The sequence below is a fragment of the Malus domestica genome, chromosome 14, assembly GCF_042453785.1.
Source record: "Malus domestica chromosome 14, GDT2T_hap1".
NCBI lineage: Eukaryota > Viridiplantae > Streptophyta > Magnoliopsida > Rosales > Rosaceae > Malus > Malus domestica.
Genome location: NC_091674.1, coordinates 28,935,793 through 28,960,929, shown reverse-complemented (window position 1 = coordinate 28,960,929; position 25,137 = coordinate 28,935,793). Strand labels below are relative to the sequence as shown.

General features: G+C 36.2%; 2 protein-coding genes and 1 non-coding gene across 3 annotated transcripts; 2 read left to right on the top strand and 1 right to left on the bottom strand.

Annotated features, from left to right (window-relative positions):
• Positions 1 to 667: 667 nt before the first annotated feature.
• On the top strand, positions 668 to 6,385 carry LOC103455434 (protein LONGIFOLIA 2). The gene is made up of 6 exons (XM_008395016.4): positions 668 to 1,754; positions 1,857 to 2,104; positions 2,277 to 2,347; positions 2,891 to 4,942; positions 5,036 to 5,186; positions 5,358 to 6,385. The coding sequence occupies exons 2-6, from the start codon at positions 1,957 to 1,959 to the stop codon at positions 6,194 to 6,196; spliced, it is 3,261 nt and encodes a 1,086-aa protein (XP_008393238.2). The 5' UTR covers positions 668 to 1,754; positions 1,857 to 1,956; the 3' UTR covers positions 6,197 to 6,385.
• Positions 6,386 to 6,873: 488 nt separating this feature from the next.
• Positions 6,874 to 6,945, top strand: TRNAT-CGU (transfer RNA threonine (anticodon CGU)). Its single transcript has one exon. It is a non-coding gene; the product is annotated as a tRNA-Thr (tRNA).
• A 10,526-nt stretch (positions 6,946 to 17,471) lies between these two features.
• Positions 17,472 to 20,071, bottom strand: LOC103455433 (transcription factor TCP5-like). Its single transcript, XM_008395015.4, has 2 exons — positions 19,738 to 20,071; positions 17,472 to 19,045 (listed from the first exon to the last, which is right to left on the bottom strand). Exon 2 carries the CDS (start codon positions 18,943 to 18,945, stop codon positions 17,830 to 17,832), a length of 1,116 nt encoding a protein of 371 aa, XP_008393237.2. The 5' UTR covers positions 18,946 to 19,045; positions 19,738 to 20,071; the 3' UTR covers positions 17,472 to 17,829.
• Between the last annotated feature and the right edge of the window lie 5,066 nt (positions 20,072 to 25,137).

The window sequence follows — 25,137 nt, the reverse complement described above, 5'->3', positions numbered from 1 at the left end:
TTTGGAAACAAAAGGATTGTTTTCAAAATATGCGATGTAAATTTCAAACTGTAAGAACTTGTTTTGAAAACAATCCGACTACAATATTAACACGTATTTTTTGCAAATGCTTGAAATTATTTATTGAGCGGTGCATCATCACTTCAACGTTTACCACACCATCTGATTGGTTAATGCACCGTATCTGATAAATGTTTGTAAGTGTTCATACTTGATGTGTGTTTTTACTCTAGAAAATGGTTAATATTTTCATAAAATGCTATTAGCTTCTGCATAAGACTTGAGCTTAAGTAGTTTATAACATTTTATCTTTGTAAACTAGGTTCTCAAATTCAATTTTCTCCTAGAAGGACAGTTTATATGACAGATTCTTCGCCGCATTGTGCTCCCTGCCATTAACATAAAAAAATATAGACAAAAACTTTCATGTATCTTTATTTTATTAACTCGAAATATCATCATAATTTTATTGACTCAAAATATCATCATAGCTGTGAATCCGTTAGATAAAAGTTAATCTTCTTACTATCGCTTGTAATTTATAGAAAAGAACTTCTCCTTTGGTGTTATGGTAAAAATCATCACCTGACTAGTCTTTTTGAAGTACCAGGAACTTGGACTTTTGCAGGCAACTCCAAGTTTCCAAAGAAAAATATAATTCTCTCTCTTTCCTGACAGTAGCACATGCACATGCAGACAACCACCCACATCTTCATCCCACATGGATGTGAGAGAGAGAGCCTAAATTACATCTGCCCCACACAACACACACTCTCTCTCTAGAAGAAAAACCCCCTCTTTTATTTTTCTTTTTAATTTTTGCCAAGTCTCAAATCTAACTCTATCGCAAGTCCACAAGATTTGTTTAACACATTTGCCCAATTTCCATAAAACAACAAACCTTCCCAATCTGCAAAGCTGTCTTTCCATCTGTTTTTTTGTTTGTTCAAAAGATGCTTCGTAAAAGCCACAAAGGCAGAGGAACAAGAAAAACAGTGCAGAAACGAAACAAAAGCAGCAGAAAATGAAGCATTAAGTAGGCGGAGCGGGGAGGCCGTCACGAGAGAGAAGAGACACCAGGGAGGGTGGAGGGGTGTCTTTCCATCTGTAATTTGAGGAAAAACATCTCGTATTTCTCTTGGATCCACAAAAAGATTCCTCCTTTGCACGTTTGCATTGGTTTTAGTTTCTTTTAGGCAATTGAAGGTGAATGTTTTTTATAACTCTGGATGTTGTGTGCTCATTGGCGTAAACTGGGTCCTCAGAGTCCTGAGTTTCTTTGGCCCTTTTGTGCTTCTTCCACAAGCCATTGTCTGGTCTGTTCTGTGAGATGAAACCCAATAAGGTTTCTTTCCCTCACTGATTGGATCGGATTGGATTGGATTTGGTTTTGTGGGTATACCTTTTTTTTTCCAATTTTTCTCTTGTAAAGCATATGAGATTTTGGAAAATTGAGGAAAACCCTGAAAGTAAATTCATGGTAGAAGTGGAAATGTTGTGAAAGTTTGGATCTTTATTGAAAAGGACATTTTTGTATGGTGGGTTTTTTGGAAGAAGATAAAAGTTATCTTCTTTGGGCTGCAAGCAGTTGGAGAAAGTGATTTTTAAAGAAGACTTGATTTTGTGGTAACTTCGGTTGGGAAGCTGTGTTTGGAATTGCACGAATGAGGAAAGTTGATTGAAAGGAGCCCCATTGAGCTGCTGGGTTTGCATTTTGTTGAGGAGGCTACTGCTTAAATACGCGATGGAATATTGTAAGTCACATTACTGATTTTTGTTCTGGCTGCCATTGATGGTTGTGAATTGCTTATTGGTTCCGAAATTTTCGATGAGCTTGACATTCAATTTTCCTGCAGATGGGGGATGAAATGCTGCAATTCTCCGGCTTGAACATAGAACAGTAGATGTTTAGGAAGTGAGAGTAATTAATTGTCTTCACTTGGAGGAGGTGGGAAGATGGCTGCAAAACTTCTGCATTCCTTAGCTGATGACAATCCAGATTTGCAGAAGCAAATAGGATGTATGAATGGGATTCTTCAGCTTTTTGACCGGCAACATGCTCTCACCGGTAGGCGGGTTAGCCACCACAAGAGGCTTCCTTCAGGTAGTTGCTTACTGGTGAATGGATATCAAGTTAATGTTGGTTAATTGGAAATTTTCTTTGTCTTCTAGTTGAATTTTGACTTTTGTTCTTTATATTATCTTGTCTTGCTTGCAAATTTGGCGATTGAATTTTAGCATTGCAACCTGTAACATCTAGTGCATTGCCTTCGTAGGGAATTCCCATTTCAGCAATGGTGGCCTGGAAAGAGAGTATAATAATGCATACTATCGTCAGACAGCACCTGTAAGAGCTTCTACTTGATGACTCCATCTCTTAGACACGTTAATTTCATATCGATCGGATAATTTGTGACCTACTCCTTCGTTAATGTATTTGGAAGGGCTTTTAAACTTTAACTTAATACGGTTTTTAGATGAGAATTTCAGTTGATAGAAAACCAATTCGATACAAAGTTATCGATGGATGTAAACATAGCTAGCGCCCTATGTGTAATTAGAACGACCCTTCATATCTGTGTGCATGCAGCCAGTTTCCATCCGGAGGTGGTGAGCTGCCCCTGCCATCCTTCCTTCTTCCCTTGTATGTGTGTGTGCGCGCATCTTTATATATGCATATCTGCTTTCTGTATATGGTTGCCTTTCTTAGTTGAGGTTGTTTTAGACCTTAATATATGATCCCTCCCCTTTGTTTTAATCAACATCCACTAGTAGAGATAATGATGTATATCCGAGCTTCTGCTGATTTTGGAATCGAACTTGAAGCATGTAGATTTCTCTGTGATTTAGATATTTTCTGATACCGTATTTATAATGCTTGTTATTGCAGGAATTGAATTTGAACAAGAGTGAGAATGAGACAAAAAGAATCTCAGCAGAATCGTCAAGAGCCTCTTTCTCATCCGTTTGTTCTTCCTTGTCATCTCTGGACTACAACAAAACAGCTCAACCTGGAACATCTTCCTTTGACAGAAGCATTTTTCCTGAAACTCCACCAAGGGACCTGACAAACCAATCATGTATGTCCCCCAAACCAGGGAGGCAATCCCTTGATCTCCGGGACGTGGTGAAGGATTCTATGCATAGGGAAATTAGGGCACTATCAGTTAAAACTACAACCAAAGAGGAATCTGCAGGTCATGCAGTGAAACATAGAGACTCTCCAAGACCCTTACAGTTGTCCAAATCAGTGGAAGGATCAATTGAAGTTGGGATCAATGGGAAGCAAAATGTGCCTGCTGACCTCAGGGAGTCTCTTCGAGTTCTTGCTAAACTTCAAGAAGCACCGTGGAGTAATGATGACGCTAGAGATCATCCAAGATCATCATATGAATTGAAAGATAGTTCCTGGAACACACTTACGAAGGACGCTCCACGTTTTTCTTATGACGGGAGAGAGAGAAATCGTTTGTCTTTGGATTCAAGAGATGCCTTCAAAGCAACCCCAAAGCTAAAAGAGTTGCCAAGACATTCGCTGGACGGTAGAGAAGGTTCAATGCGGAGTTCCACATCCGATTCAAAATCATATCAGCGTTCGAAAAGTTTTCAGAATAGTGGAAACTCAAATGACAGAGACCCTAATCTACCTCAATCATCCGGAAGTCATAATCGACCTCCTAGTGTAGTGGCAAAGTTGATGGGTTTGGAAGCCTTGCCAGATTCTGCCTTGACTAGTGATAGTCACTTGATTAAAACCTGCCTGGTTAAAGATATTGATCCTTTCTCAAAACCACTGAAGCTAAATAATCTGCAGAGGCCTATGCCTATGAGAATTTCTTACACCACAAGAAATTCTCTGAAAGAACCATCATCACCACGGTGGAAAAATCCAGATTTGGTTATGAGGCCTATTTCGAGTTCAAGGTTTCCAATTGAGCCAGCCCCATGGAAAATGCAGGATGGAAGTCAAGGTTCTCAGAAACCATCTTCCAAACCTGTAAAAGTTCAAGCAAGGACCTCAGACTCCTTCCCTTCTGTTTATAGTGAGATTGAGAAGAGGTTGAAAGATCTGGAATTTAAACAATCCGGGAAGGATCTCAGAGCCCTTAAACAGATACTCGAAGCAATGCAAGCAAAAGGTCTTTTAGAGACCAAAAAAGAAGAACAAGCTTCAAACTTTGGAACTCAAAAAGACAGTGAATCCAAATGTACAAGTTCCAATCTGAATTCGAAATCAACAAACCAGCGAAACACAAGCGACCATGTTGTTGCTTCGACAACTAGAGGTGCTGCTTCCTCTGGGTCTTTTGAGTCCCCGATTGTGATCATGAAACCTGCAAAACTTGTTGAAAAATCTGGTATTCCCACTTCATCATTAATTTCAGTAGATGGCCTCTCTGATGCCCGTACTCTTCAGAGAAGGAGAAGTACAGATAATAAGACGGGTTCAACTAGCAGTCGGACAGTTAAAGATCAGTATCCCAAAAACAGTCGGAAGGAATCTGCTGTAAGTTCTACTGACAAAAAAACAAGTGGCAGGAATATAAGATCAATACAATCTCTGCCAAAGGATACCGCTGGATCAAGTTCAGTAAAGAGCTCAGGATCTGTGAGTCCAAGACTACAACAGAAGAAACTTGAGTTGGCAAAGTCATCTCGTCCACCTACCCCTCCATCTGATTCAAAAAAATCCAGAAGGCAGTCCAGCAGGCAATCGACAGAGTCAGGTTCGCCAGGCGGAAAACTCAGACCAAAATCTTCCAACTTGCAGCAAGGTGATGACCAGTTGAGTGAGATAAGTAATGAATCTAGAAGTTTGAGTTTTGAAGGAGATGACCTCGATATGGAAGTCACTAGTATTGTACGAGCTGCTGAGATAAATGGCAGCCAGAGTCCATGTTTGAGAGCTGCCGAGTATTTGGCTTCTGGTTCAATGCAGCAAGTAGGTGTTTTACTGGTTTCACTCTTCCGTTTCCACTCATTCACTTTCAAAAATTGAATTTATATGTTTATATCTTTTTTTGTAACATTTCAGAAATCAAGTCCAAGGTTGGAAGAATATGGATCTGTTGCTGAACTTGCTATAGTTGGTCCAGAACATCCTAGTCCTGTGTCTGTTCTTGATAACTCAGCATATAGAGATGACGCACCATCACCCGTAAAGCAGATGCCGAATGCCCTCCAAGGTACAGTTTAACCTGAAGAGAATACATTATATTTGAAAAAATACTCTCACTAGAAAGATTAGATAGAGTTGAACTAGTGGTGAGCATATTTGCATTCTGGAAAAGAGAGATTTTTTTTTTTTTTTCCCTCGTTTCTAAAATCCGACTTGAATACTTCTTTTTGGAATACAGGCAATAGTGCCGAAGATTCCAAGCACAGCGAAGGTGAAGATCAATGGAACCCTGCAGATAAGCTTGACAGCATGGGATCTGGTCTTACATCAGAAATCAATCGCATGAGATTGAAGAACATTGAAAACTTAGTTCAGAAGCTTAGTCGATTGAATTCTAATCATGATGAAGCAAGAACAGACTATATTGCATCTCTTTGCGAGAACACAAATCCAGACCACAGATACATTTCTAAGATATTGTTAGATTCAGGCCTCCTACTCAGAGACCTCGGCTCCAGCTTGACGACATTTCAGCTCCATCCCTCAGGCCATCCCATCAACCCCGAGTTATTCTATGTTTTGGAGCAAACCAAGGCAAGCAGTTTGCTGGCAAAAGAAGAATGCGTCCCCGAAAAGGTAACCATTCCGGTACAAGAGGGAGAGAAATTTCATCGGAAACTCATATTCGATGCAGTCAATGAAATTCTTGTTGACAAGTTGAATTTAGCCGGTATCCCTCCTGTGCCATGGTTGAAGCCTGACAAGCTCGCAAAGAAGACCCTCAACGCGCAAAAGCTTCTGAAGGAACTGTCTAGCGACATAGAACAATTGCAAGCCAAGAAGCCGGAGTGCAGCTTAGAGGACGAGGGTGATGGTTTGAAAAACATCTTGTGGGAGGATGTGATGCACCGGTCAGAAAGCTGGACAATTTTCCATGGTGACATCTCCGGCGTAGTGTTAGATGTCGAACGGTTGATCTTCAAGGATCTGGTTAATGAAATCGTTATTGGTGAGGCAGCAGCAGCTTGCTCGCGAGCAAAGCCATCGAGGCGGCGTCGGCAGCTGTTTGCTAAGTAGAGTGTCATCTAATCGGTCTCCTCCTTTCCATTTTCCGTCGTGATTTAAATTTACATTTTTTTTGTGATAAGCAGCATAATAAATTATGTGTAAGATCATAATGCTGGATTTGTAAAGAAGTTAACTTGTAAAAGTCCTTGAAAAGATGAACTTGTATTTGAAATCAATGTATAAGATCCTTTTTCCTTCCCTCTCCACTTTCACTTCCCTTTCAAAAATGTTGTGTTGTGTTGAATCATATCATGTTTTCTTATCTGCGGCTGAGTTATCAAGAAACCGCTCGAGTTTTATCTAACATCGTTCTCTAGGGTTGGATCGATTGGTTGAAAGGTTTGAAAGAGAACGGTGTTCTATTAGCCGTTGGCATCGGATTCAAAGGATTTGTAACAAAACATCGCATAGTTTCTATGTTTCATCTGACCTAGCACGCTCTGGTGAACAATTTCCTAACCATTTGCTTTACTTTTTTTTTTTTTTTGTTCTGATACAAGCGATAATCGATACAACCATTTTCACATTAGGTTAGTGATTAAATCCGGAAAATGAATTTTGTTGATGGAGCTCCATATAATGTGATGTGACTTTGATAAATAATTTAGAAAGAAAAAAACAAGTCATTTGCGAATTAATGATTATGTATTTTACAAATAATTTAGAAACGAAATAATTAATAGTCAGCCTCCGTAGCATAGTGGTAGTGCGTTCGCTTCGTAAGCGAAAGGTCGCGAGTTCGATCCTCGCCGGGGGCTTTTTCATTTTTTACAGTTTTAAGTTTTATCAAACGGGCTGGACTTTTGATGAACGTTACCACAATTCAGTGATTTACCCAAATCCAGAATGCTAATCAATAAACTTGTACATAAGTTGGGCCCTAACTATGAAACTTTATCACCTTTTTTATTTTTAATATTTTTTTGACTCGTTGCCTTATTGGTTCTTGTTTGCAATCAAAACGTATATGCATGTAAAAGAATCAAGGAGCGTGGAGTAACGGAGAAATCTTGAGGTTCAACAGTCGAATCAAATGGATTGTGTTAGACCTCTCACATAGGAGTATTTTTGTATTGGAGGCTGTATAATGCGGTTAAGTGATACCCAAATATAGTTTGTGAATCAGTCGAACAGTCTACATATAATCAATTGTCAAATACAAGAGTAATGAGTTAAGAATACAATAAATATTAATTACACAAGAAAATTTGAAAGGGGAAGTTAAAAACCAATTTGAGAATTTAAGAAACCATGGATCAAATGTGGTCCTTGACCTAGCGCAGCATGTAGATAGTTGAGGGCCACAAAAAATTCCATAAATCTTAGTGGTAGTACCTATCAGCATGCCTGTACACAAATTCCATTCGTCTCCTTATGTATTTTGAACAATAAAAATAAATAAAAAATAATAAGAAAAGAAGAACAGTTCTTATCGTGTGTATGCATGTGCATGCGTGCTAGGTACACATACGCCTCGCTCTGAACATTATACCGATTATTTTAGTAAGATATACTAATTTGTTTATCGAAGATTATTTGTAACCCTAACCTATAGTGCTAGTGAAACCTTAAACCCAACGCTATAACATCCGTTGATTGAATCCTTGATCGTTGGATTTTTAGAAACATGTCCAACATTCTATTCATCTAGTGCATGTCATATACGGGAGCGTAGTAGAATTTTTACTCTTTCTATACAATGTTGAGCGTAGAGGACCACAACTGGGGTCGGGTGTCCCTTAATGCTTCTTGGATCTTGTGACATAATGCTACTACTAGCTAGATGCAGCTGGTGCGGAGCCTGCTGAGCTGAGAGACACAGAGTCTGCCTTCTAATGCAGTCCTCTCTGCCTGTGGACTTGTGTTCTTTCGCTTTCATTCTCTGAAGAATTGCTGATTTATTTTCGAAATTAATTAACCAGTGTTTCTCTTGCTTTTCCTTTCTCATTTTGTGCGGAGTCTTCCATGGTTATATAATAATATTCATTGTTGCTTCAAAAAGAGGGTGCAGAGATGAAGGAAAACAATAAACTTGTGGGCTATTCTTTGTAGCTCGGCTCTTGTCTGCCAAAATTAAGACTACTAATTCATGAAACTGAAAAGAAAAATGACCCAGAGAGGAAATGCATTCTGTGCTTTCCCTGTGGTAGGGTATAGGAAATTGGTTAATATTTATTTACTCGTGCAGTTAAGTTTCTTATATAGTTTGCTAGCTCTTTACTTTAGACATGTATATAGTTAATAAACAACGAGATTAGGACCCATGCATGCATATGGTGTTAACTATGATCAATCTTATACAGTGAGAAAGAATAAGAATGTAACAGACTTAGAGAGAGAGAGACAGAGATAGAGAGAGAGAAAGAAGAACTTAGAGAGAAGATGAATATCTCTGATATATTTTCTTAACCTTCAAGTAATACAGTGTTGAGGTATTTATAGCTTTACACTTACACAGCTAACTTCCTTAACTAACTTCTTCTCTAATCTGATTACAAGTGTCAACATCTTATACACCAATATCTCTATCCTATCATCCCCCCGCAAACACATGATTCGATGCTCGAATCATGAGATTGGTACAGTGAGTACGAAACAGAGGATAACTCAACCCTTTAGTCAAAATATCAGCAAACTGCTCTTTAGATGACACAAACTGAACAGAAAGTTGTTTCTTGGCAACACGTTCTCGCACAAAATGAACATCAACCTCGATGTGCTTAGTGCGTTGATGTTGAACCGGATTAAAAGCCAAAGCAATGGTGGACAAATTATCACAAAATAAAACCGGAGGTGATGGAAGAGGAACCTGCAGAAAGACTAACAGTTGCTGAATCCAGTCTAATTCCGCGGAAGTAGAGGACAAGGCTCGATATTCCGCCTCTGTGGATGAGCGAGAAACTGTCAATTGTTTCTTGGATGACCAGGAGATAGGATTGTTGCCTAAAAACACAGCCATGCCAGTGGTAGAACGCCTATCATTCGGGTCACCTGCCCAATCAGCATCACTGTAGGCTTTCAATTGCAGTGGTCCATGGGAATAAACAAGGCCATGATGAATGGTACCCTTTAGGTACCTCAAAATGCGTTTGACAGCAGTGAAATGAGCAAGCATAGGCTGTTGCATGAATTGACATACTTGATGGACAGAAAATGCAATATCCGGCCTAGTAAATGTAAGATACTGCAGTGCACCTACTACACTCCTGTACAACGTTGGATTGTTATAAGGAGCACCATCATCTTTGAGAAGCCGGTTATAAGGCAAACAGGGAGTCTCACATGACTTGGACTCAAGCATCTCAGTTTTAGTAAGAAGATCCAAAATATATTTGGATTGAGACAAACATAAGCCATGTGCAGTGCGAGAGATTTGAATGCCCAGAAAGAAATGCAGATCCCCCAGATCCTTGATATCAAATTCCTTGGTTAAAGCACTAATAACCTGTTGCATAGATGCAGCTGCATTCCCTGTGATAATAATATCGTCCACATAAAGCAGCAAGATGACAATACCAGAGTCAACTGTCTTGACAAACAGGGAGGAGTCAGAATAAGTATGTTGAAAACCCAAAAGAGGCAAGAACTTGGTAAATATGTCATTCCAAGCTCGAGGGGCTTGCTTAAGTCCATATAGAGACTTGTGCAACTTGCAAACAAGGTGAGAAGTGGCAATATCAGCAAAACCAGGAGGCTGGGTCATATACACCTCTTCATCCAAAATGCCATGTAAAAAGGCATTCTTGACATCTAGTTGCCTAAGGGGCCAATGAAATTGAGCTGCCAAAGCCAATACTAGGCGAACCGTGGTGGGTTCAACCACAGGACTGAAGGTTTCCCCATAATCAAGACCCGGTTCTTGACTGAACCCTTTAGCAACAAGCCGAGCTTTATGGCGAGCAATAGTGCCATCAGAATGCTTCTTGATCTTGAATATCCATTTGCACCCGACCAAGTTCTTCGTAGAAGGTAATGTCACCAAACTCCAAGTACCTTGCTTATGTAAAGCATCTATCTCCTCTTGCATAGCTTTCAACCAAGTAGGATCCTTCATTGCAGTTTTATAAGAGGTAGGTTCAATAAGGGACAAATCAGTGCAGGCAGACTCCTGAATAGTAGCTAATAAAGCTTTGGTCTTGATAATACCACTTTTGCTCCGAGTTTGCATAGGATGCAAATTGAGAGGTGGAACCTCCAACACCACTTGCAAAGTATCAGGACCAAAGGATGCTGCTGGAGAAGCATCAGAACCATTGACAAGTGCCACAGGGTCAGGGACTGGAGAATAAGTAGTGGATGAACCGGTAATGGATGGAAAAGATAGGAGTGAGGAAGGAATAGGAGAGATGGAAATGGGAGAAGGAGCAGATGATGATGAAGAGGCAGGATTGGTAGTAGATGATGGTGATCTAGAGGAGGAATGAGACATAGGTAACACAACATTGTCATTAGAAATCACAGGTGCAGGAAGTGTGAAAGTAGGAACTGAAGAAGATTGATATGAGGCTTTAGAGTGAACCAACAAAGATGTGTAAGGAAATTGATCCTCATCAAACACAACATGTCTGGAAATATAAACTCGCTGTTTAGAAACCTCATAACATATATACCCTTTATATTTGGTAGCATACCCCAGAAAAATACACTTGGTGGTCTTGGCTTGTAATTTAGTAGCATTATAAGGCTTTAACAAAGGATAGCAGGCACAACCAAATATCCGGAGATGAGAGATTACAGGAAGATGACCAAACAAAAGTTCAAAAGGAGATTTGTGTCCGAGCACAGAAGAAGGCATGCGATTAATGAGATAGACAGCTGTTTGACAAGCATATGACCAAAAACAAGCAGGTAACCTAGCTGTTTGTAATAGAGTCACAATGGTTTCAATAATATGCCTATGCTTTCGCTCGGCTAGACCATTTTGCTCGGGTGTATGTGGGCAAGAAATGTGATGAGTAATTCCCTTATCAAGAAGAAAGGACTGAAAAGCCTTACTGACATACTCACCCCCTCCATCACTCTGTAAGGTTTGTATAGCAGTTGCAAACTGAGTAAGAACAAATGAATAGAATGCAACAAAAGTAGCAAAGACATCAGATTTGTTGATCAATGGAAACAGCCAACAATGTCTTGTATATTCATCGATAAAGGTCACATAATATCGATAACCATCAATGGAAATAGAAGGAGCTGGACCCCAAAGATCACTATGAATAACAACAAAAGGTTTTACAGACTTATTGGTACTTAGGGAAAAGGGAAGTTTACAAAACTTGCCCTCCAAACAGCTAGAGCACATTACAGGTAATGAAGACTTGGAACAAGGAATATTAGCTTGCTTTAGCATCAAAGAACCAATGTTATTAGATGTGTGACCTAGTCTGTTATGCCAGGTTGTAGAATGAACATGCTGACCAAGGAAAGCTTTAGCTTGAAATGGAGCTGAATGTGTAGAATGAGATGTGGCAGAAAGACAATGGATAGGATAGAGACCATTACTGCATTGTCCTTTGTAAATGATCCTCCATGTGGCCTTGTCCTGAATCCAGAAGCAGAAAGCATCAAAAATTAGCCAGCAGTTATTATCTAAACAGATTCGGTGCACAGATAACAAGTTTTGAGTCAACTTCGGAACATAAAGCACAGAATTGAGCTTAATCGGATGCACTGAATTCAGTTTAGAAACATTGAGAACTGTGCTACCAATATGAGACATAGGCAAACCTTCACCATTGGCAGTTTGAATGGTCTCAGATGTAGGATATGGCGACGCCAAAGATAGGTTACTGAGATCGGCAGTCATGTGATTAGTAGCGACAGAGTCAGTAATCCACACTTGAGGATTAGAATAAGAAGGAGATGGTGATGATGGGGACTGAGTCATCACAGTATGCAGTGCTTGGGGAGATTGTTGAGGAGCATGAAAAGGCTGAGATTGCATTGATGAATGCTGAAAGGGAGCATGATAGCTTGGAGGACCATATGGGGATGATTGCACTTGAGAAGGATAGAACTGTCGGGTAGGACCACCAAAATTAGGACCCTTGTCATTGTAAAAACAGTACCATGTGCTGTGATTATGCTTGCCACATATTTGACAAGAAGCTTTATCAGGAGGTTTGGACTGACAATATGGAGCAGTGTGACCTTCAACATTACACGTTTGACAAGTAGGCAGGAACGGTGCACTTGGATGACCAAAATATGGTACTGGTGATTGACCAAGAATGCCCGGACTTGTTGTAGGGAGCACATGGGTTTGAGTATGCTGTTTGGGTGAATAGAACCGAGCCCCTTGATGAAACTTGCCTTTCCCTTTGTTTTTATTCCCATGAAACTGCTTATATCCTCCAGAAAAGAATTGAGACTGCCCTGATGCAAGATTAGGTGAGTGATTCTTGCCAGAATGAGGAACAGTATTAGCAACCATGGCAGTAATAAAAGGTGCAGTTGTGGAGGATTCGACAATGACCTCTTCAGCAAGCAACTGAAAGCGAAACTCCTTAAGAGAAATCACATTCTCACGACCCCGAATAACACATCAAAAAGTGTTATATTCAGAGGGTAACCCATTGAGAGCAAGAATAACTATGTCCTCATCCGCAAAATAAACCCCAGCAGCAGATAAGTAATCTCTAGCCTCTTTAATTCTGTGAAGATACTGAGACACCGAATCAGACCCTTTCTTTATCGTCTGAAGATTGGACTTCATTTGGAAAATGCTGGTCTTAGACACCGTAGAGAACTGTTCTTTCAGACGAATCCAAAGATCCTGAGAACTCTTACTACCAATAGCACAAGACAACGCAACAGGAGACAGAGTGGCTGTGATCAATTGCATTATAGCACGATCATGCATTTTCCACACCACAAATGCATCGGATTCAGCAGAAGTACAAGAACCAGATTCAGTAGGAGAAACTGCAAATTGAAGTGGACAAGGGTGCGAGCCATCAACAAACCCCATAATACCATTGCTTTCCAACAAAAGTTGTATCTGAAAATTCCAATTGAGATAATTGGAGTCATCCAATTTGACATTAACCGAAGTCGAGATTGTGGAGATTAAAGCAGTAATCGGAGATTGCACAATTTGAAGTTGCGTTGCAGTCACCATGGAAATTTCGTCGGAAAAACTCTTTGAGGAATTATAGCAAACAGTTGATATGCACGACAGAAGGAAACAGGAAAGATGATCGAAGAAAGATCACGACCACCCAAGAAACCCTAGAAATCCAAATTAGAGGAAGACGAAGAAACTCAGAGAATAACCAAACACAAATCAAGAAGAACAAATACACCTTCAATCGGAGCGGAAGCAGAGGATCGAAGATTATGCGCAGGCAACAATGGCGATTGATACCATGTTAACTATGATCAATCTTATACAGTGAGAAAGAATAAGAATGTAACAGACTTAGAGAGAGAGAGAGACAGAGATAGAGAGAGAGAAAGAAGAACTTAGAGAGAAGATGAATATCTCTGATATATTTTCTTAACCTTCAAGTAATACAGTGTTGAGGTATTTATAGCTTTACACTTACACAGCTAACTTCCTTAACTAACTTCTTCTCTAATCTGATTACAAGTGTCAACATCTTATACACCAATATCTCTATCCTATCATATGGATGGTTAAAATACGAAGAATTAGTAGTTTGGCATGCATTTCAAAATGCATGAGAGAGAGTGTGTGTGTGTGTGTGCGTGTGTTCTTTAAGAAGAGCTCGATGTTCATTCAACGAGAATTTTTCGATATCAATCACGAAATGTCATGTGAAAAAAAAAATACTTTGGATGCGGTTCTTAATTTCTAACACTCTTTGACTAAAACCTTAATGGTATTCAAAATTTGATCAAAATCCCTTGACTTTGTACACCTCATTATATTACTATTAATATTTATATTTTTATAGTTTTGACATTTATTGTTTGATATTTTATGAGATTTATAATCCTATAAATTTAAAATCCCTCATTATAATACTATTTAAAAAGGCTACAATAAAAAAAAATTCAAACATTTTAATTGAAGAAATGGATAAAAACTATGTAACAATAAGAAATAATAACTGGCAAAAGTATGTATCCATAGTTAAAAAAAATTGGTACATTTCACATATAACAAAGTGGTACATTAATAAAGAAGAATGGGTACATTATAAATAAAAAATTAGGGTACAAATAAAAGATTAAAAAATTATGAGTACAAATGAAATTTTAAAAAATATGGGCACAAAAAGAAATTAACACATGGGTACAAATTAAAACTAAAAATAAAATACTACAAATTTAAAAAAAGGTTGCAAATTAAAAGTGGGTACAAACTAAAAATATAAATATATGATACAAAGTTTAGCCATAAAACATAAATATATCATATGTAATTTTTCTATCATTGATTAATTATACAATGTCACTTGACGGTAAACACATGGGCACAAATACAAATAAAACTTTAAAAAATATGGGCACAAAAAGAAATTAATATATGGGTACAAATTAAAACTGAAAAGAAAATTGGTACAAATTAAAAAAGGTTTGCAAATTAAAAATGGGTACAAACTAAAAATAAAAATATATGATAAAAAAATTTAGCCATAAATATAAATATACTAATTGTAACATTTTTAACACTAAATGAATATTTTTAGGTAAAAATATTTTATAATTGAAATAATTAATGATGTTATTAATACCCAAGAACCTTGATAAAAAATTGAAAATGAATAAGGTTTTAATCAATAGAGTAGCAAAAGGAGAGATGGGAACCTAATTTATCCCCATAAAAAAACACATATATAACACTACATGATATGATTTAAAATATCGTTATAATAACATTCTTTTTTAAAAAAAGTTTCTCTCTTCCGATTATAATTAAGTTCGTTTGGAAGTGCTTTTAGCAAAAAAAAAACAAAAACAAAAAGGTTTTAAAAGCACATAAAGTGGTTTTTATGGATTTACTTGCATTTTTACTAAGTATTGATTCTAAAAATATTTTCACTATAAACGCTTTCAACCATTTTAAAAACATTTCCAAACGAGTTATATGCCACTTTCCACTTGTTACTTTTTCTACGTTTTTGGAAGCATTAATATATATTATTGAGTGCTTTATATAGAATTAAACATGCACCCACATGCATACAGAGGCAAACAGTGGTGCATGTTTCTGGTTATATGGATACAGTATATACATTTATAATGTGTTCCTACGTATTAAGTATATATGTCAGGACTCACAATTAGTAATTAGAATCGTGCAATATTATTGGAAGTACGATTGGGCATCACGAGGCTTGAGCTACAGTTTTAGCAGCAGATATTAAGAAGTGATCTCGATTTTGGCCCTAGGACTACGTGCTGTTCATTATACATACTATTGCAGATTGCACCCCACATATATAAACACCACAGCATATATTTGTGTATATACATCTCCTACATTTCTTATATATGTGTTAATTTCTGGACCCCAAAACCGGCTGGTGAAACGGGAAGAAGATATTAAAAGAAAACAGTTTAAAAGTTACAAGCACACACCCACATGATCTTAACGAGCATGTGATGTACATACTACTGTACAAAGGGTAGGGCAGTTGATTATGTAGAGTACGTGCATCAAAATTTAAAATTTTATTTTATTTCTTATTAATATTGGCTTTTGAAGAGATGTGCATATCACAGTTCATAATCCTAGTTAATATCAAGCCAAAATACACATCAACGTGATTTTAAGTTTTCTTTCTCTCTCGAGTCTTTATACTTAATCTATGAATCCTAAAACGTGGTTGATAATGGCCACATTTTATAATATGAATCCTCTTCTTCGAAAGGAGTTCATAGTCAAACACTATGAGATAGGGCGACTAAATTAAAAACATACATGCACTAAACACATTATATATTGCGAACGAAGGTTGATTATGTTTATAAGGGTCGTTTTCTTTGTTAGATTAAGGCATAAGTTCGAATGCATCTGCTAACAATCATTTTTGGTGGGTGATTTTTAAAAGGAAAAATTAGTATCCGGTCCCTAGTTTTTATTGTTCATTGACTAAGACCTTATTAGTTCTCAAATTTTGATTCAAGTCCTTAGCATTAATGTGATAATGAATTTACTTGTTTATTATATAATTTTTTAATATAAAAATTAGTAATTAATTTAGGGTTTAATACTCACACCTCTATTAAACTTCTAATTAATTTTCAATTCAAACATTTCCAAATAATAAAAAATTAAATTAAATTAAGTTTGTACCTTTTAGTTTTTTTATATATAAAAAGATTCTCAATTTTTTAATCTTAAATGTACCCATTCATATAATTTTTCAATTTTTTTAATCTTAAATGTACCCATTCTCAAATATATCAATTTGTTATATGTAAAATGTACCTTTTTTTTTAATATAAAATCCATTCAAATTTTTTAATCTATGTTTAAACTTATATGGGTACATTCTTTTTCGTTGATTTGAGAATGTATCCATGTTTTGGTACAATAACTTTTTTTGTTAATTTTGGTTAATGTACCCATACATATATGTATATATATATACACACACACACAATATAATTGAGAGTATAATTTATATTTTATTATTTTTAATCCCATAAATTATGGGTGTTATTTAAAATCTCATTAATATAAACAATTACAAATTTCAATTTTTAATTTTTAATTAAAAAAATATAGTAACTTACATTATTACATTAATGTCAGGGACCTCAATCAAAAACTAAAAACTAACAAGGTTTCAATCAAAGAATATTGATAGTTAGGGACCGCATCCAAAGTGTCCCTTTTTAAAAACTAGAAAATGAGCTAAGGCCCTCTCCGTAAGTTCTCAAAGAGGCTTATGATCACATGCCCTGGCTCTAGAATGGAATAGCCTCCCTACCCCTAAACTTTCTCTTAAAAAAAACACTCTATATCAACGAATAGTTTCAAAATTTTGGCATTACATACTAAACAACACATGGAGAGTATTTACTTTTCTTTACTCCTTTGTTACTCTATAAGTAGTTACTTAATTAGACATCTGAATCGGCTGATTTTCTATCAATTTTTCTTCCAATTATCAGTAATTAACAAGATTAAATATGTATCCTCTGAAAGGAACTACATCTTAAATATTCTGGATTATATGGAGTACGTAGTGAGTATTACGACATGGTAATATACAAACTGACCCCAAGCACTGTAATCACACTACCAACTATTATTTGGTGATGGTCTAATGTATAGAACCCAGGTCTTTCATCAACAAAAAAGTAAGTATTATACCAATTATCCCGTTAATTGAGATGTATATATCGATGGATTAATGTGTATCGGCTAAAGTATATATAGTATACAAGATTGTAAGAACTCAAATGGATCACTAGTTTGCAAATGTCTAGATATAACATTGTCATACTTACATAGTTTTTCACTAGTAATTCTTGTAGCTATATATCTTTTGCTGAAGAATCAACTCTTAGCTCCTCGAGTCAACCCGAATACATTTCACGGTTCATCAGTTTCCATCCCCCATCTGTAGCGCAAATCAATATGCACGATGTATAGAGATCGATGTTACAAGATCATGACACCAACAACTAAGGTATACGATCTTACTTGCAATAAGGCTAATAAGTTATGGAACGTCCTTGTTTGGTTGGCTTGCATTGTTATTTTGTGAATCCAAATGGAGCTGCTGCTTGGGATCAACCAATGATGGAAAGCATTTCAAGGATGAGCTAATTGAATGAAGATAAGGCATGAGAGCATTGTTAGCTAGGAAATTTTGTGAATTACTTGACGAGCTCAAAAATTGGAAATGGCTGGCTTGTCTAGGCTGATCAGTAGCAGTACTAGTACCCTCCACTATTGGATTGGTCATATATGGAGGATATGAACCGAATAGCGTCGGTGTTGCTGTAGGTGGACAGAAGAATAATTGAGAACCAGATGCCATTGGAGTTGAAAATGATAAGGCATTAGTACTCATCATATGACTACGATGCTGATCTGTTTGTGGTACTTGTGGAAATCCATGGCTGCCAAACTGCGCTAGAGATAGCGTTGAAGGCTCCGAATAGTTGTGATAGTAGTTGAATGCCATTGCATTGTTTAGCAAGCCAGGTATGGAAGAAGGATGATTACCTATGGGAAATAGCTTTTGAGCTAGGTGTTGTCCACTAACGTTTCCTTCGTGGTCGTGACGATTTTGATCATCTTGTTCATCGTTTGTCTTGATCGACTTGCCTTTCGCTTGATCACGAACTTCTTCATCAACTTGGTCTGCCTCCATAAATGTAGAATTTACATCAAAGAAAGGAGCAATAAGAGAATTATTAGCTTGATGAGGATTTAGCATTGGCTGATGATGACCAAATCCATGAGGAACTTGAAGTGGAGGGAGCTTATCGATATCTTGTTCCGTAACACCAAGCAGCCAGTCTATTACCTTGCTAGGTTGGCTAAGACGAAGCCTATCTTGAAGATCATACAATTGAATGGCCGTTGGTACTGAAAGCCTAATTCTCCTGTCCCTCAATCCCCTCACTGTGGAAACCTTGCTGTGCCTATCTTTCCCACCGAAAGCACGTGAAACTCGCACGATCCTCGGATTACTAAATCCAGACCATTGCCTTGAAGTAGTAGTACTTGATGATGATGCCTTATTAAAACTGCTATTGTTGTTCCCATCATTGTTGTTGTGGCCCTCTTGCTTCGCTTGGAAACCCTTGTCCCTTGAATTTGTTATCATTGTAATATTTCTGATTATAGTAAACTCGCCATTCTTTCAATCGCTCCTTTTTTGTGGATATGGAAAGAACTACTGCGATCATTCAGCTCCAAAGATTCAACTGAAAGAGAAAGAAGAACAAAAATTAAGAGGAAAAATAAACTGTTACATACCATATGAGCCTTCTTCCATTTTCGTGAGATTATTCTTAATTTCTTTTGGACTCCATATAAGTTTATATCTTATGGAAAATTGCTTCATGAACTAATTAAATTGATCACTGATCGGTTCGAGATTGATAGATGAGAAAGAAAACATTTCTCATCAAAGATTCTGATAGTAGTATTTCTTTTCAATTATTTACATTCTCCTCTAATTATTATGGAGATCCTCCATATGCAAATCTGAAAATTCTGCTGAGAAGTTGAGCAGATATTGATAAATATTGCATTAAAATGAATGGTCACAAACTACTTAAAGATATATATATATATATATATATGTGTGTGTGTGTGTGTGATTAATGAATTGGACCATTTTAATCTTGAAAGAAGTTGAAGAACTGAAATCTGAATCGTTTAAAATTGAACATTTAATTTGGAAACTAAATTCAAGAAGTTAACATGCATGTTGAGGAAAAGCTATTAGAAAATAAGAATTTAATTGAAATAAGGGTTTTTTCTTCTATTCTCTTCCTTTGATTTTGTAACAAAAGCCATACAAATTCAAACTACCAGAAACCCTAAATTACCTTTATCTTTTAGCAAACAAATTTGAAGATATAATTAGGATAATAAGATGAACTGTACTCACATCAGACTGAAAATTGAGGTTGTAGAAGCTAAGATCAGATTTAGTTCTTGGATGTCCAAAACTTATGAGCAAGAAGCAGAAGTAGGAGAGAGCAACAGGATGCAACAGTGCAATTTGAACCTCTTGCTAAAGTATATATGATGCTCTCTTGAATTTCTTACTAAGCTGTGTACCTCATTTGCCTGTCAAATTCAACATCATAGAGGCTCTTAGCTTCAATGATGGAGAGAGAGAGAGAGAGAGAGAGAGAGAGAGAGAGAGAGAGAGAGAGAGAGAGAGAGAGAGAATAAACTTTTAAAGATAATAATTCACATTTTGGTAAAGAAAATATGCTAACTAGAATTTACCGCTTGCATGGAATGAAAAAGGAAAAGGTATGGCACCATTTATGGCCACGTGGCATACGAGTACGCTGATACGTTAATTTAGAGCAATCTTTTATGTATTTGAAACATAACAACGTAGCGTTATCATCATCTTAGTCAATTATATAATATAACACGTGAATTTGTGCCGCTCAATACTACGTTCTGGTGATATTTTTGTTCACTTGTAAGTGAGAGGTCTTAGGTTCGAATCTTGTAAATGACGAATTCGATACTAAATTAGGTTGTTCATTGTGTGGCTTAGCCAAACTCCATATCCCTTAGTGTAAAATATATTGTTATACTCAAAAAAGAAAAAAAAACACATGAATTTGTTTTTACTAATGTTCTAAAAATAGGACATATTAACTCTATTGTCCCCTCTTATTATAACACATAAAATTGTACATTACATGACTTATGTTTCCGATGCCGCTATAACTTGTCAATCTGTCAAACAACAATAAAAATTTCATCAATTTGTTCATACCACAGACTGAACAATCACTGCTTAATGAACAAGTTTGGTCTTAGTTTACCGTGTATAATTATGCAATAGGCTCTCTAGATATAGATATTGGATTATTTTGAAGGGGGACCATCCTCCCACCCTAATCGGCAACTGCAAGTAGCTTTATTGGTGTATTCCACGTAGCATGAGTTGAAGAAGAAACTCCTAGCTTCCTGTTTAATCAAGAAAGCACTGAACTATACATAAAACCCTAATTAATGTTTGAGAGAATGTTTATTCGATCTTTTTCCCTACATGTGAATTTGTAGTGCAGTATTCACCAAAACATATAGGCTCTTCATCCAAAATGGTCGTTGAGATTTGCATAACACATTACTTTGGTCTCTGAGATTGAAAATTAATAGAAATGGTCCTTAAGATTGTTTACCATCCATTATTTTGGTCCTTTTGTTAAAAACTCCGTTAAGTGTCTTGGAGCTCTTGACCGGAAGTTTGGACAATTTTCAAAGTTTCATAACTCAATCGTTTCTTAACAAAATTCAACCCATATTCTATCAAAATGAAGATAGAAAAGTGTAGAACAAGATTATACCTATTTGAAAGCCCAATGGTTGCCAGAGATGACCGGAAAATAGCCGGAAAGGTGACTGGTCCATAAGAAAACTGGAAAACTCGTCGAAAACTGGGTAAACTTTAAACGTTCATAACTTATTCAATACTCAAAGAAATCGAGTGATTCAAAAATGAAAATCATTCTTCTAGATGAGACAAAGAGAATGGTACCTTTTTTGAAGGTTAACTCGCAGTGGTTTGGTCGTAAAAAGACTCGAAAATGGCTATCTTGGTAGTCGAGTTAGCCACTTTCGAGTCTTTTTCCGGCCAAACCATGGCGATTAAGCCATCGAGAAAGGTACCATTCTCTTTTTCTCGTCGAAAAGTATGATTTTCGTCTTTGAATCACTCTATTTCATTGAGTATTGAAGAAGTTATGAATGTTTAAAGTTTACCCAGTTTCCGGCGAGTTTTCCAGTTTTCCCGTGGACCAGTCACCTTTCAAGCTATTTTCCGGTCATCTCCGGCAACCATTGGGGTTCCAAATAGGTATAATCTTGTTCTACACTTTCCTATCTTCATTTTGATGTATTATGGGTCGAATTTGGTTAAGAAACGATTGAGTTACAAAGTTTTGAAAATTGCTCAAACATTAGGCCAAGAGCTCCGGGATATTTAACGGAGTGTTTAACGAAGGGACCAAAATAATGGATGGTGGACAATCTCATGGACCATTTCTATTGATTTTCAATCTCAATGACCAAAGTGATGTGTTATGCAAATCTCAGAGACCATTTTGGCTAAAAAACCAAACATATACATATATATATATATATATATATATATATTCATGTGAATAGATATGATTACAAATCCATACGTGAATCATTTTATTTACATAACTTTTGACACACGTTTTAGTGGGGCGCACTTCGTAATGTTTTTCAACGATCTAAACCGTTTATCTTTTAAGTCTTCCCTCAAAGATCATATATACGAAAAATCACCCTAATCTAAAACCATATGATTGTTGGATTAAGGTTTTAGAGTTTCTTTGTAGAACCGTATTCTTTTTTTTTTCTTCGCTACAAATGAATGTCCTAATAATATTGGATTTGTCTAATTTTTTGCAAGGATGATTGATGTTCTAAAAGATAGATTGAGTGGACCCCACAAGAACGTATGTCAAAAATTCTGTAAAAAAAGTGGTACCACGGATCCGTCTCCAACTAAGTATTATTAAGTAATTTAATTAGTTATATATAAAACATATCAAATATTACAAAAAGAATGTTAACGAATCAATGGATGATAAAAGAAAAAAACGAATTGTAAACTCTGAATTTTATTCCACAAACAAAAAAAATAAAGAACACTACAAAATTGTGAAGGTGACCACATAACCCAAAAAATTACATCACACTAAACTTAATTCTTACAAAGTTACAAGATGTGAATTTATAAAAACTTTAACCATGAAACAAACAAGAAGACAATATTAAACCCTAATCTTAATACTTATTCTACTACAAGTTACAAATAATAAACCAAATTTGCCAACTTGCTAACATTTCCTTCACCAAAATATATATTTGTAATATCCATTGTTCATTATTTACCAACAGTTTTAGTTTCTTCTTCATTTTGTGTGGAGCAAAATTTAAGATTAGTAAGGGCATGCATGCATATTTATAAATAGTAAGTCGATACGAATAATTAGTAAAGAGACTAGGGTTTCCTATATATATGTACATACAGTAATTTCAGTCAGTCAGCTTCTAAAGTAGTGGTGTGTGCAGGATATCGTCTGTATACCAGTTGGGATGAATATATATATATATATATATGTGTGTGTGTGTGTGTGTGTGTGTGTATGTATATGTATGTATGTATGTAAACACACACATATATGTATATCAGCTGCACATATATGTATATGTACAGTTTGGAGAGGATATATGGATAGAAGGGTAAGACCTTTTAGAGAAGAGTAGAGGAGGGACCAAGGCAGGTTCTAAGGCATCCACTGAATGCATAGAGAGAGGACCACTGCATGTGTACAGAATGCAGTGAGATTTTCACAACCCCAAGTTGCACTAGTTTTTGCTAATATAACTTACATGAACGAAAGACTATACATACATATATATTTACTCTTTGCATCTTTAGGAGTTTGATATATATATATATATATATATATATATATATAGAGAGAGAGAGAGAGAGAGAGAGAGAGAGAGAGAGAGAGAGAGAGAGTTCTTCATATATAAATTCATGTGTGCATAAGGGCACCTCAATAATCAAGAAAAGTAGTGGAATCTTTCAACAAAATAATTGAGAACGTACGTTAATATAGATGGCTACTGATGTATTAGTACGTTGCAGTTCAAAAGCTTTAGTCCTTTTTTTTTTCTTTCTTTTTTCACAGACATTCGAGACAAGAAAATAAACCGGCCTACACACTGACATTTGGCCAAGACAACTAATTTTACTTCTGCATAATAATAAGTACCAATTTGATCATTATTCCATTTGAACTAATTTTTAAAAAATATTTAACATACCCTTATATTTATATTGTTGGCATCAACCCAATTCTGTGGCAGCACTTATGTAGGGATGTTACCAATTTTAGGGTTTGTAGTTGAATGATTAAGTTATTTTATTGAAAATAATGGATGCATTAAATCAAAAGGTAAAGAAAGATTACTTAAGAGTTCATCATACACAGAGACCAGAGAAGTTATCAAACACAGTGGTCGCCTTCACGAGAAGGCGATTTTCTCTTGATGTTACAGATTTTTCATCAATAGTGAGTTAAATAGAGTATAGACATTGCTCCCCCAACTAGACAGCAGTTTTACTTTGTTCAGGAACCCATAAATTTCCTCATCACTTTTTGGGTGAAAATTATTTCCACACTTTTAGTTTGAAGTGTTTGTTTCTCCCAATTTAAAGCCAGAGAGAACCCCGGCCTGCTGCTGGCATTTTAATTTGTTTAGACATATACATACATACATATATATATATATATATATATATGCAGGCAGCTGCAGGTCTGAGCAGAGTAGCAAAAAGGAATGGACAAAGTCAGGGATACTTAATGAGAACCCAACTGCTTCTCCTCTTTTTTGGGTTTTGTTAACAATAGTAAGTAGAACCTAAATCCATTACAGAAGAACTGAAGGAGTAATGAGATTTTCACACTGATTAGAATAATGTTTTTTTTTTTAATACAAGCGAGATATCCGAGGATAGGTATGTTTAGTATCAATCTCACATCGGAGAAAGAATAGACATTGCATGTGCTTATAAATAATTGAGATGCTTTCTATATTGTCAATTGTTTTGATGGTGGAACCTCAACTTTCTTCATGGTATCAAACCAAGTTGTCTCATATCTGAAATCCAAGCCTCACGTGCTTTATCTTTACCCAATTTGTGTTATCCACGTATTAGCTAGCGTTGAATATCCTCTACTTTTAAGTGTAGAAGTAAATGTTATTAACCATTTGATCAAAATAATGAAATATAAAGGTAATTATACGTATATTTGTATGTGTATATTTCATATTCAATCGTAATAAATGCTGATATATATGAAGGAACAGATATCTTAATGGCCTATCAATTCTAGTAATGGTCATCACTCAAATGAAAATGACAATTAACCGAATATTATGATATAGCGAATAATTTCGATTATAAAAGATGAAACAAATTATTAATTATACCATTTTCTATAGAGAAAAGTTGATATGGTATTATTGAAGAACTGAACACAAACTAGTAATTTACCTGAACATACATGATGTACCACTCGCAAATGATTGAAATTATTATTTTATCTATCACTCCATATAATGTTATGCGACATAATTTACATGCTTAATTAAATTAACTGTTATGATTGATGCTTAATCATACAAGGTAAAAATACGTGTCACCATCACCAACATGATCTCAGTTATTGATCATCATGACAACATTAGCGTGTGTGTGTGTGTGTGT